The sequence below is a fragment of the Salmo trutta genome, chromosome 33 (genome assembly GCF_901001165.1).
Source record: "Salmo trutta chromosome 33, fSalTru1.1, whole genome shotgun sequence".
In the NCBI taxonomy this organism is placed as follows: Eukaryota; Metazoa; Chordata; class Actinopteri; order Salmoniformes; family Salmonidae; genus Salmo; species Salmo trutta.
Genome location: NC_042989.1, coordinates 1,479,625 through 1,498,321, shown reverse-complemented (window position 1 = coordinate 1,498,321; position 18,697 = coordinate 1,479,625). Strand labels below are relative to the sequence as shown.

Sequence of the window (18,697 nt, the reverse complement as noted above, 5' to 3'; positions counted from 1 at the left end):
ATTAACACACGTGATTCCATGTGTTATTTCATAGTTTTGATGTCTTCACTATTTTTGTACAATGTAGAAATAGTACAAATAAAGAAAAACACTTGAATGAGTAGGTGTCCAAACTTTTGACTGTGTGTGTGTGTGTGTGCGTGTGCAAATTTGTTTTTTAAGGGAAGCTTGAAATGGTCCGATTTGATTCCACAATCTAAGTTTAGCTTTTTTAATATTCTAGAAAATCTCTAGTGATTTCTGGTTGCTTATCAAAGGCATCTGGCTTTGTAGTATACCCCTCTACAGTACTGGCCATGGCTGCAGACACAGCCACACACTCACTCGCTTACTTTATTCCTGTCTCTGTCCCTGCTTAGTGTTGCATAATTTTAATTTAAACATATTGTGGGGAAAAAAACAGTCCTCACATACTTTTTCCTCTCTCTGTACAATACATTCAGTACAGTCAACCCTAACCTTGAATTATCACTATTGTTTCACTTTCATGCTTTTGATGGAGGGAAAGAATGTCATGTGGGAGGTTTTTAGTTTCTGCCCTCTTGTGTTTTTCACCACTCATTAAATAAGAGTGATGGCTTCCACAGATGCACAGAGTCTTTCCAGGTACAATATCTAACCCAGAGCCCCGACCAACCCCTCCAATATGGCAACAATTACCCAGCAGGCCACACTGATCGGCCCTTTGGTGAGGCCCTCTCAAATAACTCTCTCTCACACACACTTTTGTACACGTGCAAGAACGAGGGCATTTACGCACACTTTCATACACACACATGCCACTTAATCACGGCAGGACAACGACAACAAATAGTTGCTCTTGCCCTGTCCGCCCCAGGTGAAGTGTGTGTGTGTGTGTGTGTGTGTGTGTCCGGGTTTCCGCTAGGAAAATGTGGAGCCGGACAACATGACGGGAAGATTTTAAATTGACTGTCCATTTGAGAAATGTAGTGGACCCATATGTATTGTGTGCATAACCCATTAGGGCGTCCACCTTCGGTGCTCAGAATGATAAAAAATATCACATTTAGATTATGATAATACACCTGAACAGAACAGGCAACTCATGTAATGAAGAAGCCAATAAAACGTAATTTTCAAACATTTGCAAAGAGGCAATTTGCAGGGAAAAAATACATTCTAAACAGAGCACCTGGGAAAACACCATTCTAAACAGAGCACCAGGGAAAACACCATTCTAAACAGAGCACCTGGAAAAACACCATTCTAAACAGAGCACCTGGAAAAACACCATTCTAGACAGAGCACCTGGGAAAAACACCATTCTAGACAGAGCACCTGATAACGGTTCCATATGTGACAGCTGGAAATACATTTGGATATACACTGCTCAAAAAAATAAAGGGAACACTTAAACAACACAATGTAACTCCCAAGTCAATCACACTTCTGTGAAATCAAACTGTCCACTTAGGAAGCAACACTGATTGACAATAAATTTCGCATGCTGTTGTGCAAATGGAATAGACAACAGGTGGAAATTATAGGCAATTAGCAAGACACCCCCAATAAAGGAGTGGTTCTGCAGGTGGTGACCACAGACCACTTCTCAGTTCCTATGCTTCCTGGCTGATGTTTTGGTCACTTTTGAATGCTGGTGGTGCTTTCACTCTAGTGGTAGCAAGAGACGGAGTCTACAACCCACACAAGTGGCTCAGGTAGTGCAGCTCATCCAGGATGGCACATCAATGCGAGCTGTGGCAAAAGGGTTTGCTGTGTCTGTCAGCGTAGTGTCCAGAGCATGGAGGCGCTACCAGGAGACAGGCCAGTACATCAGGAGACGTGGAGGAGGCCGTAGGAGGGCAACAACCCAGCAGCAGGACCGCTACCTCCGTCTTTGTGCAAGGAGGAGCACTGCCAGAGCCCTGCAAAATAACCTCCAGCAGGCCACAAATGTGCATGTGTCTGCTCAAATGGTCAGAAACAGACTCCATGAGGGCCCGACGTCCACAGGTGGGGGTTGTGCTTACAGCCCAACACCGTGCAGGACGTTTGGCATTTGCCAGAGAACACCAAGATTGGCAAATTCGCCACTGGCGCCCTGCGCTCTTCACAGATGAAAGCAGGTTCACACTGAGCACGTGTGACAGACGTGACAGAGTCTGGAGATGCCGTGGAGAGCGTTCTGCTGCCTGCAACATCCTCCAGCATGACTGATTTGGCGGTGGGTCAGTCATGGTGTGTGGTGGCATTTCTTTGGGGGGCCGCACAGCCCTCCGTGCTTGCCAGAGGTAGCCTGACTGCCATTAGGTACCGAGATGAGATCCTCAGACCTCTTGTGAGACCATATGCTGGTGCGGTTGGCCCTGGGTTCCTCCTAATGCAAGACAATGCTAGACCTCATGTGGCTGGAGTTTGTCAGCAGTTCCTGCAAGAGGAAGGCATTGATGCTATGGACTGGCCCGCCCGTTCCCCAGACCTGAATCCAATTGAGCACATCTGGGACATCATGTCTCGCTCCATCCACCAACGCCACGTTGCACCACAGACTGTCCAGGAGTTGGCGGATGCTTTAGTCCAGGTCTGGGAGGAGATCCCTCAGGAGACCATCCGCCACCTCATCAGGAGCATGCCCAGGCGTTGTAGGGAGGTCATACAGGCACGTGGAGGCCACACACACTACTGAGCCTCATTTTGACTTGTTTTAAGGACATTACATCAAAGTTGGATCATCCTGTAGTGTGGTTTTCCACTTTAATTTTGAGTGTGACTCCAAATCCAGACCTCCATGGGTTGATAAATTGGATTTCCATTGATTTTATTTTTGTGTGATTTTGTTGTCAGCACATTCAACTATGTAAAGAAAAAAGTATTTAATAAGATTATTTCATTCATTCAGATCTAGGATGTGTTATTTTTTGAGCAGTGTATTTGTATAATTACTCCTGTTCATACAGAAATAAATAATATAATTCTAAATAAATCCCCAGAAAGCATGTCTTAGCCACAGAGGAGTCAAGGATCAAATTTCTGTGGATTGTTTCAAATCACAAGCCGTCAGTGAAAGCCGTCTAAAATATGTCTGAAGATAATGTGTCTTGAGTATAATTTAAAATGTTGAGAAATGAAGAAGGGGAGGGGTGTTTGGCAAAGGTATGCAATGCATTCGGAAAGTATTCAGACCCCTTGACTCTTTCCACATTTTGTTATGTTACAGCCTTACTCAAAAATATACACACAATACCCCATAATGCCAAATCAATAATAGGTTTTAGACATTTTTGCAAATGTATAAAAAATAAAATCTGAAATATTACATTTACTTAAGTTCAGACCCTTTACTCAGTACTTTGTTGAAGCACCTTTGGCGTTACAGACTTAGGTATTTATTAGATATGACGCTACAAGCTTGGCACATCTGTATTTGGGGAGTTTCTCCCAATTTTCTCTGCAGATCCTCTCAAGCTCTGTCAGGTTGTATGGAGAGCGTCGTTGCACAGTTATTTTCAGGTCTCTCCAGAGATGTTCGATTGGGTTCAAGTCCAGGCTCTGGCTGGGCCACTCAAGGACATTCAGAGACTTGTCCCGAAGCCACTCCTGCGTTGTCTTGGCTGTGTGCTTAGGGTCGTTGTCTTGTTGGAAGGTGAACCTTCGCCCCAGTCTTGAGGTCCTGACTGCTCTGGAGCAGGTTTTCATCAAGTATCTCTCTGTACTTTGGTCCGTTCCCCTCGATCCTGACTAGTCTCACAGTCCCTGCTGCTGAATAATATCCCCACAGCATGATGCTGCCACCACCAGGCTTCACCGTAGGGATGGTGCCAGGTTTCCTCCAGACTTCACGCTTGCCATTCAGGCCAAAGAGTTCAATCTTGGTTTCATCAGACCAGATAATCTTATTTCTCATGGTCTGAGTCTTTAGGTGCCTTTTGGCAAACTCCAAGAGGGCTGTCATGAGCCTTTTTACTGAAGAGGGGCTTTGTCTGGCCACTTTACCATAAAGGCCTGATTGGCGGAGTGCTGCAGAGAAAGTTGGCTTTCTGGAAGGTTCTCCCATCTCCACAGAGGAACTCTGGAGCTCTGTCAGAGTGACCATCGGTTCTTGGTCACCACCCTGACCAAGGCCCTTCTCCCCTGATTACTCAGTTTGGCTGGGTGGCCAGCTCTAGGAAGAGTCTTGGTGGTTCCAAACATTTTTCATTTAAGAATGGAGGCCACTGTGTTGTTGGGGACCTTCAATGCTGCAGAAATGTTTTGGTACCCTTCCCCAGATCTGTGCCTCGACACAATCCTGTCTCGGAACTCTACGGACAATTCCTTTGACCTCATGGCTTGGTTTTTGCTCTGACATGCACTGTCAACTGTGGGACCTTATATAGACAGGCGTGTGCCTTTCCAAATCATGTCCAATCAATTGAATTTACCACAGGTGGACTCCAATCAAGTTGTAGAAACATCTCAAGGATGATCAATGGAAACAGGATGCACCTGTGTTCAATTTCAAGTCTCATTGCAAAGTGTCTGAATACTTATGTATATAAGGTATTTCTGTTTTTTTGTTTATACATTTGCAAAAATTTCTAAACACTGTTTTCATTTTGTCATTATGGGGTAGTGTGTAGATTGATGAAGAAAGAAAAATATTGAAGCCATTTTAGAATAAGACTGAAATTTAACAAAATGTGGAAAATGTCAAGTGGTCTGAATCCTTTCCGAATGCACTGTAGGCGAGTCTCTCTCCAGAATGGCTCAGCTGTCTCCTGCCAATTCTTGCGCATTCATTGTTTCCTTGTGTGAATTGTTTTACCGTTGCTTATTCTTTTTTTTAATCAATTCCCCATTACGTATGTCACCAGTAGTAAATGTACCGTTAATCCCTGTCATTTGGTTACGTTTAATTTATTTGAATGCATGTATTAATTACAGTCATTTACCTTTCTCGTTCTCAGAGTGTAAACGTCGTTTGCAGAGTAACCATCTATGAAGTTTGTAAATGATTTCATTGTCTTTTGTTTGGAGTGCTCCATGTGAACATTGAGCATGGGTCTGGTTTCTCTGTCCTGATAATGTTGAAGGAGTGAGCCTGAGCACGCATAGAAGTACCTGGCCTGCTGCTCAGAAATGTTGAAAGGTGTTTTTTGTTGTTTTTTTGTTTTGTTTTTTACATCCATTGTGAATGATAATATATTAAAACTATAGTTCCTCACAGTAAACTGTTGCACATATGAAAATCATAACTGACACCCTGAACAGTAGAAATGTTAAGATGATAAATTGTATGCGCCACCTATGAAGTCTTTATAAAATAATTGCCTCCACTTTTCCATGGTCGGATTTTACCTATAGGCTACTTTGAACCAAGGTGAGACATGCCTCATAATGTGAGGTAAAACATACAGGTTTCAAACAATTAAGTATGTTTTCAAAATGCGTTCTGCCTCCAGCTCACGTTGTAAAGTGGTGGGTGACGCGCTGATAGACTGTAGCTTGCACTTGAATGTTGAATGAGAGGCGTGCATCAATTACCAGTTGAGAAATAAAAATAGTAGCTATTTTCTGCCGTTCACCAAAACAGTTTGTAACACGCGATTGCATTTAGAATCGTTGCTCAGTGAATGAATGGTCTTCTTAAAGCACATGTTTTACTCCAGCTGCAACCAGCTGAGGAGCAGCAGGAGAAATCCCACTCAAAATAGTCTGTATGCTGTGCACGTGTAGTTGTGTTGGATAAATAAGATGCATGACGACTAACAAAAATACAACCAGGCCAATTTTGTTTTTAATTATGCAAATGTTCCTATAGACCGTTAAACATGACGGTCAAATTTATTTCCATCGACTGGTATTTCCATCAATTAATAAAAAACGTTATTTTGCAATGGGATTTTTTATTTTTTATTGACGGAAACCATGGTGTGTGTGTGTGTGTGCGCGCGCATGCACATTCGAGCGTACGTTCAGTGACTGTTTCTGTAACATAGCCTTGTTCAAGGTTGTCCACATCTCACCACATCTGATACACATACTCCTGCCAGACAAAGACATCCTACCCTTATTGCAGCCTCAGGAGGTTGACTACTGATCCTAGATCCTCTCTCCTCCTTTTTTCCACCCTTCATTCACTGTATATAGAGAGCTGCTCCAAATATGTCAAACACCTGTTGAAGGACACATTGGCATACCTGGCTCTTTTCCTCGCCTCTCACTTACTTTGTGTGACAACTAAGCTGGCCGTACCTGGCCCTCCTCCCCACCTCTCCCTTTGACTGACAGCTGAGCTGTCCATATCTGGCTCTCTCCTCCCCGCCTTTCCCTTTGATTGACCACTGAGCTGACCATACCTTGAATCTGTCAATGACATCAGTGTATATTGCAAAATTGTGATGTTGTGGCCACAGTGACAGTCAGTCATGTGTTTTAGCATAGTGGCGTGCTAATTGGCATTTTTAATGATCGCTGTGTGTGTGTGAACTGGGTCATGACTGGAAAAGCAATCAAATTGGGGGAGGGGTCAGTGTGTGTGTGCATGCCTGCATGAGTGTGTGCATTTATATAATGGTCTCTATGTGTGTTTGTGTGTGTGTGTGTGTGTGCGTGTGGGATGCACAATGTACATTTTCTTCAGTTGGAGGTCGTATATAGGTGGCCGGATATCCTGTGGTTCCCCAGGGGGACCGACACCCTCTAAACCCCCATCAGGGTGGTCCTTCAATGGGCTAGAGGGGGACGCTTGCCCCCTCCCCCTTGATGTCACCACAGATGCACTCTTAGAGCAGAATCTGAAATAGAGAGGTGTGCGTGTAACTTGACCTTTCACAGAAATGATCATGCATTGATAAGTGTAGGATTTGCGTGAGAATTAGTCACATACACGCATCTCAAGTTAGGATGTGGCAATGTTTGTTCACAGTGCATACGAGTGGATGTCACAGATGACCACGTAGTCTCACTACCCATGTATCAGCCTCAACATTCTCCTCTGTTCTCGTCCTCTGTGTTGTTTTTCAGACTGCGTCTTGGCCTTTTAGAGGTGATGTTAAAACCATCCATGCTTGGTTCTCACTCAACCTTCCAGTGTCCACAGATAAAACACTGAGATGAAGTTGATGGGAAAACCATCAAAAGACCTTCAAAGCGCGTCTCTCTCCTCTGTGTACCACAGATAATTAATCCTACACTATGTGGGAACGGGGCTTTTTTTATACACACACACAGTGTATATATATATATATATATATATATATATATATATATATATATATATATATATATATATATATATATATTACTCAGTCTATGGTGTGATTTGGTTCTATTTATACAGCGTGCCTAGCCAGGCTCTAGTACAGTAGAGCTATAACCCCTGGAGTTACAGGCCTGTAAAGTGGCCTTTAAATGTGGTGTAAAAACACCCTCTCAGATCTATGAGCCAAGCCCAGTCATTCTTCACGGATAGCCCAGGCCTTATCAGGACCACAGACCAGGGCAGTGTTCATTAGGACATGGTGTAGCACAATAGTTTCTTATTGTTCCATAAGCTATGTATTTGTTCAATCTTCAGAATACCCTACAGTTGGATGCATTTGTGCCTTTCGGGTAGTTCATATTGTTGGAGGACCTCTTCGCCAACAAAACCACTTTTTTATAATAGTGTTTTTGTATTGTCCATGCTCCTGCCTTGATTTGAAGCATTAGTTGTCTCATTTTTGAATGTGTCATTTCTGCTGGTAATGCAGGGCTCTCTTGCAAAAGAGACAGTTGTCTCAATGGGACTCGCTGCCTAAATAAAGGTTAAGTAGCCATGTGAAGCTACTGCGACCTACAAAACAAGTGGATAAGATGTTACTGAAAGAGAGACATGCATCTCTGTTACCAGACCCTCATCGGTACAAGAAGCAGAGGTGGAGCCATTACTGCAAAGCACCAGCCAGCACCAGCCAGCAAGCCTCACACCCAGATAGACTAATTATAATAATGTATTCAACTTCTACAGGCAATACTATAAAGATGTTTTGTATATTGTATATCACTTGTACAAAGCTGCTGTGATGGATCCAAGTTAGCTTCACAGGTGAATAAGATTTGAAGTGAAAAGGCAAGATGCCGTTGAGTTAGATGTGTTATTATCCTTCGGAGTGGTTTACAAAGCCGTTGTCACAGGATGATGAGTAAACTGTAATCCTAAGAACATGTTGAAGGGATAAATATTATCTCTGGAGCCCAGGAGAAAGTCTTTGGAACGATCCCTGTTTCCACGCAGGGAAAACTCCCATTCGGGAATGCACGCTGGTATTACGGTTTTCCCGGTGAGTTTGGGAAGTTGGGAGGTCTCAGTCACGCCTGGGAGCATGTGGGTCTCATCCGGAGTGACGGCCAAGGCAGACAGGAAATGAGACGGAGATGCAGGAAGTGCGACGGATAGATGGGAAATGGTACTCTAGTCTCTCTCCCCCCCATCTTCAGTAGGGTACATGTCAGGGAGGCATGTATTTCTGAACATGGCCAACAATTTCGTGCCTTGATGAACATTGTGCCACTGCTCTACCAAGGACTGAACATGGCTAACAACCATGTGTCCTACTTACAGAAGCTTTTGTTCAACTCATTTGTTTTGATTCAAAATCTGTCTTCACTGGATTTGAATCCAGTTGGATGATTGAGTGGATTAAGACTGGATGGATCCGGGCTAGAAACAGGTTTTGCGTGATATCTGGTTGACATTGAGACAGGCCATACCAACTCCAGCCCGTCCATCTCAGAGTGGAGGTGTTGACTTCCCTTGACTCCTGAGAAAAGGTGGGGTCCAGAGTTAGTGATGTCAGACGTCCCATCGTCTCTTCAGGACATTGAACTGTACATTAGATTGGAGAAGGTTGGTCTCTGAACGGTCTTAAATTTAGATGTGATTAACTCACTCTCCTTGCCTCATTCTGTCTCTACCTGGCATTTGTCTTTACTTTGCATGGTTTAGATACAGAATCCAGAGTCTTCTAACACAGTTCATCTTTCCATGGCTGTGTGTGTGTGTGTGTGTGTGTGTGTGTGTGTGTGTGTGTGTGTGAACCCGTTTTTGCATGGACATTGGCATATAGAGCTTCCACCCCAGCTTCTTATTCTACTACTACTCAGAGATGTGTGTTAAGTTTTATTAGTCGTATGTACAGGATACACATGGTATACCGTATATATATATCGTTCATCGAAATGCTTACGTGTGTGTGTGTTCTGACCATCTCTGCTTGTCAGAAGCCCTTGAACTGAAGCTGGTGTAGAAACCTCCAAATCGCTGTGGGTGTTTTGTACTTATCCCTCCTTCTCCTCCTACCCCTCTTCTCTCCTCCTCTCCCCCCATTCTCAGATGAGAAGGAAGTGAGGAGGAACTTTCATCTGAAAGGGAAACAGCCCCTACATCTGGAAGCTCTTTCGCCCCTCCACCCCCCTCAATCCCTCTCCTTTTCCCCCTCCACCCCTCCCCCTTCCTTCATCTCTCCACCCCCCCCATCTTTCACTCCAGATCCTTTTGCCCCATGTCTGGAAGGAGTTAAGTGTGTATGTGTACGTGTGTGTGCCCGTGCCACTGCGTACGTGTGTGTGTGTGTGTGTGTGTGTGTGTGTGTGTGTGTGTGTGTGTGTGTGTGTGTGTGTGTGTGTGTGTGTGTGTGTGTGTGTTGTGAAACTAGCTGTTGAAAGGGTACCCCAGAAAGATTTGCTTTGGAGAGCCCTGCACCCCATCCCCCTGGAGAGAGAACACTCTGACTGAAGAGCTTGAAGTCAGCGACCACTCCACACACACACACACACACACACACACACACTGCTCCCACTGTAAGGCCTTATTGCTTTCAGATGGCCAGCCCTGCTCTGGGTCTTAATACATTTGTTCTCCTCACAGTTTATGTAGCTGATCACAGCTCTGGAGGGGAAAGGCTGGGTTCATTAGGGAAATGGCTGGAGAACATGGCAACGAGTATGTGCTTGTGTGAGGGTGAACGTGAGTTAGAGAAATTGTTATTTTTCTCCCATTCTCTCTCCCTCTCCTCCTCGCTCTCCCTCCCCTCCTTTCTCTCGCTTTCTTTCTCTCTCTCCCCTCCTCCCTCTCTCTCTCTCCTCCCTCTACTTTCTCTCCCTCAGCAGTGGCAGTAGTCTTGTGTATTGGTGGGCAGTGCCAAGTGTCCAGTATCAGTTGAAACACAACACACAGCTCCATTAGGAAGATGAGAGGATAGTGACTCAGAACCAGACCAAGCAGCCTGCTGCCATTTTGTTTTCATCAAGGTCATTATCGATTCGGGACAGCCCTAAGTGATTCTCTCTGCCCAGTGTGCAAGTCATCTCTGGCATGCATGGGCTGACTGACCTTGCAGGATGGATATATACACACAGTGATAATACTGTGCTGTCAGTCCTGCACTGTCGGGTATATACTTTCCCACAGTGTGTGTGAACAGCCGGAGGGGGGGATGGAGTCGAAAGGGTGGGAATATGTTTTCAGGGGGGTTGTGTGCAGAGTTATCTATCCAAAACGGAGATGTATGGTTAACCCACTTCTCCAAACAAAGAACAAACAGCCAAAACATTTACATGATCAAATGCAAATCTTAGAATCAACTATTAAAGACTACCAGAACCCACTGGATCCTCCAATTACATTGAATGAACTACAGGCCAATATACAAACCCTCCAACCCAAAAAGGCCTGTGAGGTTGATGGTATCCTTAATGAAATGATAAAATATACAGACCACAAATCCCAATTGGCTATACTTAAACTCTTTAACATCATCCTTCACTCTGGCATCTTCCCAAATATTTGGAACCAAGGACTGATCACCCCAATCCACAAAAGTGGAGACAAATTTGACCCCAATAACTACCGTGGGATATGCGTCAACAGCAACCTTGGAAAAATCCTCTGCATTATCATTAACAGCAGACTAGTTCATTTCCTCACTGAAAACAATGTACTGAGCAAATGTCAAATTGGCTTTTTACCAAATTACCGTACAACAGACAACGTATTCACCCTGCACACCCTAATTGACAAACAAACAAACCAAAACAAAGGCAAAGTCTTCTCATGCTTTTGACTCAATTTGGCATTAGGGTCTGCTATACAAATTTATGGAAAGTGATGTTGGGGGGAAAAAATACCACATTATAAAATACATGTACACAAACAACAAGTGTGTGGTTAAAATGGGCAAAAAACACATTTCTTTCCACAGGGCCGTGGGGTGAGACAGGGATGCAGCGTTAGCCCCACCCTCTTCAACATATATATCAACAAATTGGCGCGGGCACTAAAACAGCCTCCAGCACCCGGCCTCACCCTACTAGAATCTGAAGTCAAATGTCTACTGTTTGCTGATGATCGGGTGTTTCTGTCACCAACCAAGGAGGGCCTACAGCAGCACCTAGATCTTCTGCACATATGCTGTCAGACCTGGGCCCTGATAGTAAATCTCAGTAAGACAAAAATAATGGTGTTCCAAAAACACCTTTGCCTTAGAGCACGCACGCAAACTATACATACCTCAGCCTAAACATCAGTGCCACAGGTAACTTCCACAAAGCTGTGAACGAGCTGAGAGACAAGGCAAGAAGGGCCTTCTATGCCATTCAAAGGAACAACATTTGACATACCAATTAGGATCTGGCTAAAAAAACTTGAATCAGTTATAGAACCCATTTCCCTTTTATGGTTGTGAGGTCTGGGGTCCACTCACCAACCAAGAATTCACAAAATGGGACAAACACCAAATTAAGAGACTGCATGCAGAATTCTGCAAAAATATCCTCAGTGTACAGCGTAAAACACCAAATAATGCATGCGGAGCAGAATTAGGCTGATACCTGCTAATTATCAAAATCCAGGAAAGAGCCGTTCAAATCCACAACCACCTAAATGGAAGCAATTCCCAAACCTTCCATAACAAAGCCATCACCTACAGAGAGATGAACCTGGAGAAGAGCAAGCTGGTCCTGGGGCTCTGATCACAAAGACCCCACAGAGACCCAGGACAGCAACACAATTGGACCCAAACAAATCATGAGAAAACAAAAATATTATTACTTGACACATTGGAAAGAATTAACAAAAAACCAGCAAACTAGAATGCTATTTGGCCCTAAACAGAGAGTACACAGTGGCAGAATACCTGACCACTGTGACTGACCCAAACTTAAGGAAAGCTTTGACTATGTACAGACTCAGTGAACATAGCCTTGCTATTGATAAAGGCCACCGTAGGCAGACCTGGCTCTCAAGAGAAGACAGGCTATGTGCACACTGCCCACAAAATGAGGTGGAAACTGAGCTGCACTTCCCAGCCTCCTGCCAAATGTATGACCAAATTAGAGACACATTTCCCTCAGGTTACACAGATCTACAAAGAATTAAAAAACAAACCCAATTTGAATAAACTCCCATATCTATTGGGTGAAATACCACAGTGTGCCATCAACCAGTGAATCACTTGATTTGGCAATGTTAACATATGTTTGGGGGGGGGAGAAGGAGGGAGAGAGAGAGCTATCCCCCTTAATCAGCCAATCAAGTCAACTTTCATATGTTATACACACGTCGAGTCCAATGATCCCCTGTCACGTTCCCACACTTGTCGCTTTTCCTCTTCTCCTCTCGCTCAAGTGATTGCTGCTCCCCACCGTTTCAGCAAAAACGTCAGCATTCCATAAACCAATCCTGACGTGTGTGTGTCACTAATTTGTAGCTCTCAATTGGGGATGATGTGTTTTGTTCAGCCTGGCACCCCAGGCAGGAATGTGCCACCGCAAAGTGACTTGAAGGCGTCGCTTAGCGCATCTGGCCAACGGTGGCAGAGGGGCAACTAGCAGGGGGTAATCGTCAGGGAAGGGGAAATTCCTGGGCCCGAGTCCTTAGCATGCGCGGAATATTTGACAAGTGAGAACCGAGGCGTGCAGAAATGCAAGCTGACCCTCCGAAACTGTTCCGTCCGCCTCATAGCCAATAAAGGAACAGGCGGGATTCTGCTCTCCCTCAATATTACTGCAAGGAGCTTGGTTAGAAAGTGTGTTGACCTCCTTTCAAAGGCTGATGTAGATGTGTGTACCAATGTGTATGTACAAGTTGTGATCAATTGGCTCGTAATGCTTTCAGCCCTTGAAACACACACAGACCCTTTCACATACACACACACGCACAGGCTTGCGTACACAGACAGACCCTTTCACATACACACACATAGGCTTGCGTACACAGACAGACAGACTACCTGCAGCCCCAATGCTCTGTTGGAATAGATAGAGATCTGTAGTATGTGACTGGGGCATGAGGGTCTGTCTTGAGCTCTACGAGTCTGATAAAGGCTACAGCTAGATGGTAACAGAGACAGACGGGGTTAACATCAGCTGTCTGTCTGTCTGGACAGAGGACAAACCACTGGAGGGTGTTACTGTGTAAACTTAGAAAGAACTTTAACCAAAAATGAGTAGGTTCAGGCTTTAGCTACTCATTTTTAAATTCTTAAAAATTCACCCCAACGTGTGTGTGTGTGTGTGTGTGTGTGTGTGTGTGTGTGTGTGTGTGTGTGTGTGTGTGTGTGTGTGTGTGTGTGTGTGTGTGTGTGTGTGTGTGTGTGTGTGTGTGTGTAGGTCGTGATCGCGTGCAGCAGTTGGCAGAGAACACTTTGTATTTCCGTCGGAAACTGACAGAGATGGGCTTTATCATCTACGGAAACAACGACTCGCCCGTTGTTCCCATGATGCTCTACATGCCGGCCAAGATAGGGTGAGTCAGCCCTGGCATTCATAGTTTAATCTATGAATATGAGAGGTTACCTTACCCAACATTCATCAGCTTTATAGTAAACCAAGTGGCTTGAATGCAGTTTTGTTTTTCAATTTAGGCTCAAAACTTTAAATACATATTTGGTGGCGCACCTACTCTCTCTTTATGCTTCTCTCTCTCTCTTTATCCTTCTCTCTCTCTGTCTCTCGCTCTTTCTTTCTTTCTTTCTCTCAGGGCGTTTGGTAGAGAGATGCTGAAGAGGAACATCGGGGTGGTGGTGGTGGGCTTTCCAGCCACACCCATCATTGAGTCCAGAGCACGATTCTGTATCTCTGCCGCTCACACCAAAGACATGCTCGACACGGTAACTATCCCCCCCATGCTTGGCACAAAATGGCTACCTTTTTCACACCAAAGACATAAACAGCGCACACTCATGGTCCTGTGTCCTTCCATTTTTTTCTTCCATTCTATAGCTTCCTCTTCCTAGTGCAGCGTTTCCCAAACTTGGGTACAGGACCCCATGTGGGGTCACCAGATTGAAAAATGGGGTGGATAGAGAAAATTAAACTTACCTTGGTAGGTTACCCCCACATCCCCCGTTATGGTGGGTGTATGTAAGTGTGATCTCCCCTCCCCTCATTGCTGGCATTAGATCAAACAGCCTCTCTTAATCTCTCTCTCTCCCAGGAGTCCCCATTTAACTCTGCTGAAAAGCACACTCACTCTGCCTCCACCTCTTTTATTTTTTTGATCCTCTTTTAACTTCTTCTCTCGTTCACAAAGGCCTGTACCCCCTCTCTCCTCCCTCTCCTCCCCCTAGAACCCAAACCGCCCTTTGATGTGACGTTATCTGTTTTCACATTGAGTCTAGGGCTGGACGGTATACCGTATTTTATGATATACCGGTATTGATGCAGGGACCGGTTTAGGTTTTTACTTAACCTTCTATACCAGTATTTGAATATTTGGTTTGTTAAATGTGATACGCCATGTGTAATGCCAGTTTTTATAGTTTACTTCGCTACTTGAGTCATCTCTCTCCGCTCTTTCTCTCTGTGCCACTTTCCACACAGAACTAGCCACTCCCCCTGTCACTCAAGGAGAGCGTTTCATGTTCCTCAACCACGAGACACTTGCGTTTAGTCTGCATGGTCAATGCAGCACATGCAAAAATGTTGATGACAACAACGCTGTTTTCACTTTTCTTCTTAATATAAATCCACTAGCGTTCTATAATGACACTATTCGTTTGTGTTTCTTACATCAGCAAACAGCTAGTCTTTTATTAGCAAGTTTCCCTAAATCTTGTGAGATGCTAATTGTTAGCTGCTAATGCTAATAGCTAGCTAGCTCGCTAATAAATGTACTGCTTAAGAACAAACGTAGCTAGCTAATACAGCCTGATACAGTGATGGTGTAGACTTAAATCAGCATGTTTGTGCAACAGTATCTTCTAAATCAAAGAGGAATATGCAAAGCAAGAATATGTTAGCTAAATGAAGTAGCTAAGGGAAAACATGCAATGTAGCCAACGCTTATAGGGTCCCCTTGGAAACACTTATTAACACTAGTTCCTACCCTGTCACAATAACTCCTCCCTGGCATTTTAATTCATTGTCATCTCAAACAGCACTGTATTCAAAGTGCCCACTATTATATTCTAACTATGGAATTAGAATAGTCATTCTATTTCCATGATTCCAACAGTTTTGCTCTAATTCGCAAGTCAAATCGCAATTGCAACAGTTGGTTAAAAATAAGTCCTAGACAATTGACCACATCATGCAGCCCTATGTGGCAGCATTCTCAATTGAGCAGTGGTGTAAAGTACTGAAGTAAAAATACTTTCAAGTACTACTTAAGTAGGTTTTTTTTGGTATCTGTACTTTACAAAAAAAAATTGACAACTTTTAATTTCACTACATTCCTAAAGAAAATACTGTACTTTTTACTCCATACATTTTTCCTGACACATACAAGTACTCGTTACATTTTGAATGCTTAGCAGGACAGGAAAATGGTCCAATTCACACACTTGTCAAGAGAACATCCCTGGTCATCTACTGCCTCTAATCTGGAGGACTCACTAAACACAAATGCTTTGTTTGTAAATTATGTCTGAGTGTTCGAGTGTGCCCCTGGCTATCCGTAAATAAAAAAAACAAGTAAATGGTGTCATCTGGTTTGCTTAATATAAGGAATTTGAAATTATTTATCCTTTTACTTTTGATACTTAAGTATATTTAAATCCAAATACTTTTAGACTTTTACTCAAGTAGAATTTTACTGGGGGACTTTAACTTTTACTTGAGTAATTTTCTATTAACGTATCTTTACTTTTACTCAAGTATGACAATTGGGTACTTTTTCCACCACTGCAATTGACTGCGGGAAATGCAGAAATTATAAAAGTGCTAAAAATTAGTTTGGTTGAATTGAACATTATAAAACAATCATAATGGAGAAAGACTCATTGAAATCACTTAGAATGTATGTGTTGCCACCCTAGGATCACTCACTACTCATAAAGGGGTGGAAGGTAGCCTAGTGGTTAGAGCGTTGGGCTAGTAACCGAAAGGTTGCAAGATCGAATCCCCGAGCTGACAAGGTAAAAATCTGTCATTCTGCCCCTGAACAAGTTAACCCAGTGTTCCAAGGCCGTCATTGAAAATAAGAATTTTGCTGACTTGCCTAGTTAAATAAAGGTAAAATAAAAAATATGTAGACCTTTTTATTATTCAAAAACTAAAAATACCATCCAAATTTAAAAAATATCGCCCAGCCATATCGCCCAGCCCTAATTGAGTCACACATTTTTACATTTTCTTCCTCAAGTTCTTATTCACGTTTTGTATTTCATCATAGTTGTAACTAGACTCATGCTTTTATAAAGCTAAGTCAGTGGTTTTGGGAATTAAAAAGTTGACTAGAGTGGGATTTACCTCAGGAAGTGATTTGAATTTAAAATTCAAAAATGAAAAAAAAAATGTGCTTCTACTTTTCAGTTTATTGAGAATTCACAGAAAAAAAAGTGTTTTGTTGAATTGGAATTTCAGTTTATTTCCTGAATTTACTTATTTCAATTCGTATAGACTCCAACCCTGGTGGAGGGAGTGATGGAGTGAGGGCTTCCACTTGCCCATAATGCTCTCTGATATGCTCTTGCCATCCACAGCAGCTCCAATGCATCCGTCTTTCTCTCTACTTTCTTCTATCTCACGCACTCCTTCTCTCCCATACATTTTCCATCACCCCTTTTTTTCACATAAAGCAGTGCTTTCCTTGTCTGTCTTTCTCTCACACTCTCTTCCCCTTCTTCCCCTCTTGCTCTGGCCCTTTCTCTCTCTTATATCTACAGTTGAAGTCAGAAGTTTACATACACCTTAACCAAATACATTTAAACTCAGTTTTTCACAATTTCTGACATTTATCCAAGTAAAATACCTGGTCTTAGGTCAGTTAGGATCACCACTTTATTTTAAGAATGTGAAATGTCAAAATAGTAGTAGAGAGAGTGATTTATTTCATATTTTATTTCTTTCATCACATTCCCAGTGGGTCAGAAGTTTACACTCAATTAGTACTTGGTAGCATTGCCTTTAAATTGTGTAACTTGGGTCAAATATTTAGGGTAGCCTTCCACAAGCTTCCCACAATAAGTTGGGTGAATTTTGGCCCATTCCTCCTGACAGAGCTGGTGTAACTGAGTCAGGTTTGGAGGCCTCCTTGCTCGCACATGCTTTTTCAGTTCTGCCCACACATTTTCTATAGGATTGAGGTCAGGGCTTTGTGATGGCCACTCCAATACCTTGACTTTGTTGTCCTTAAGCCATTTTGCCACAACTTTGGAAGTATGCTTGGTGTCATTGTCCATTTGGAAGACCCGTTTGCGACCAAGCTTTAAATTCCTGACTGATGTTTCAAGAAGTTGCTTCAATATATCCACATAATTTTCCTTTCTCATGATGCCATCTATTTTGTGAAGTGCACCAATCCCTCCTGCAGCAAAGCACCCCCACAACATGATGCTGCCACCCCAGTGCTTCACGGTTGGGATGGTGTTCTTTGGCTTGCAAGCCTCCCCTTGACTCAAATGATATCAATTGGCCTGTCAGAAGCTTCTAAAGCCATGACATCATTTTCTGGAATTTTCCAAGCTGTTTAAAGGCTGTCAACTAAGTGTATGTCAACTTCTGACCCACTGGAATTGTGATAGTGAATTATAAGTGAAATAATCTGTCTGTAAACAATTGTTGGAAAAATTGCTTGTGTCATGCAGAAGGTAGATGTCCTAACCGACTTGCCAAAACTATAGTTTAACAAGAAATTTGTGGAGTGGTTGAAAAATGTGTTTTAATCAAATCAAATCAAATGTATTTATATAGCCCTTCTTACATCAGCTGATATCACAAAGTGTTGTACAGAAACCCAGCCTAAAACCCCAAACAGCAAGCAATGCAGGTGTAGAAGCACGGTGGCTAGGAAAAACTCCCTAGAAAGGTCAAAACCTAGGAAGAAACCTAGAGAGGAACCAGGCTATGAGGGGTGGCCAGTCCTCTTCTGGCTTTAATGACTCCAACCTAAGTGTATGTAAACTTCCGACTTCAACTGTAACTGCTGTCTGCTATCCATTCTTTGGTGTCACATTGATTTGTGTATCACCTCTCTTCCCTCTCTTCTTCTCTTATATCACTGTGCCTCTTTCGTGCCTGGCCAATAGTGAGATTCTGCCATTATGGATCTTGATGTGATAGTCATGTTGTAGATGAGTGAGTTGTGTGAGAGATCCCCATGCTACCTCTGCTCTCTCAAGTCCCAGTCTTCTCCCATCATAGATCCTGCTGTACCATGTGTTAGTGATCTGGGAGGGCTTGCATCACTCTCAACTGACTAACATCAAATGGTAGCTTCAGACAGCTGTAGTCAGCCTGAGTTAGACGTAGACGTGAGTTTTGGTGTAAGTGTGTC

The 18,697-nt window shown here is 43.3% G+C and overlaps 1 protein-coding gene across 1 annotated transcript in view; it reads left to right on the top strand.

Annotated features, from left to right (window-relative positions):
* sptlc2a (serine palmitoyltransferase, long chain base subunit 2a) overlaps positions 1-18,697 on the top strand; it is a 52,169-nt gene that overhangs the window by 30,979 nt on the left and 2,493 nt on the right. The window contains exons 10-11 of the mRNA XM_029729367.1: positions 13,591-13,726; positions 13,961-14,090. Coding sequence (XP_029585227.1) covers positions 13,591-13,726; positions 13,961-14,090 — 266 coding nt within the window. The remainder of the gene's footprint in view (positions 1-13,590; positions 13,727-13,960; positions 14,091-18,697) is intronic.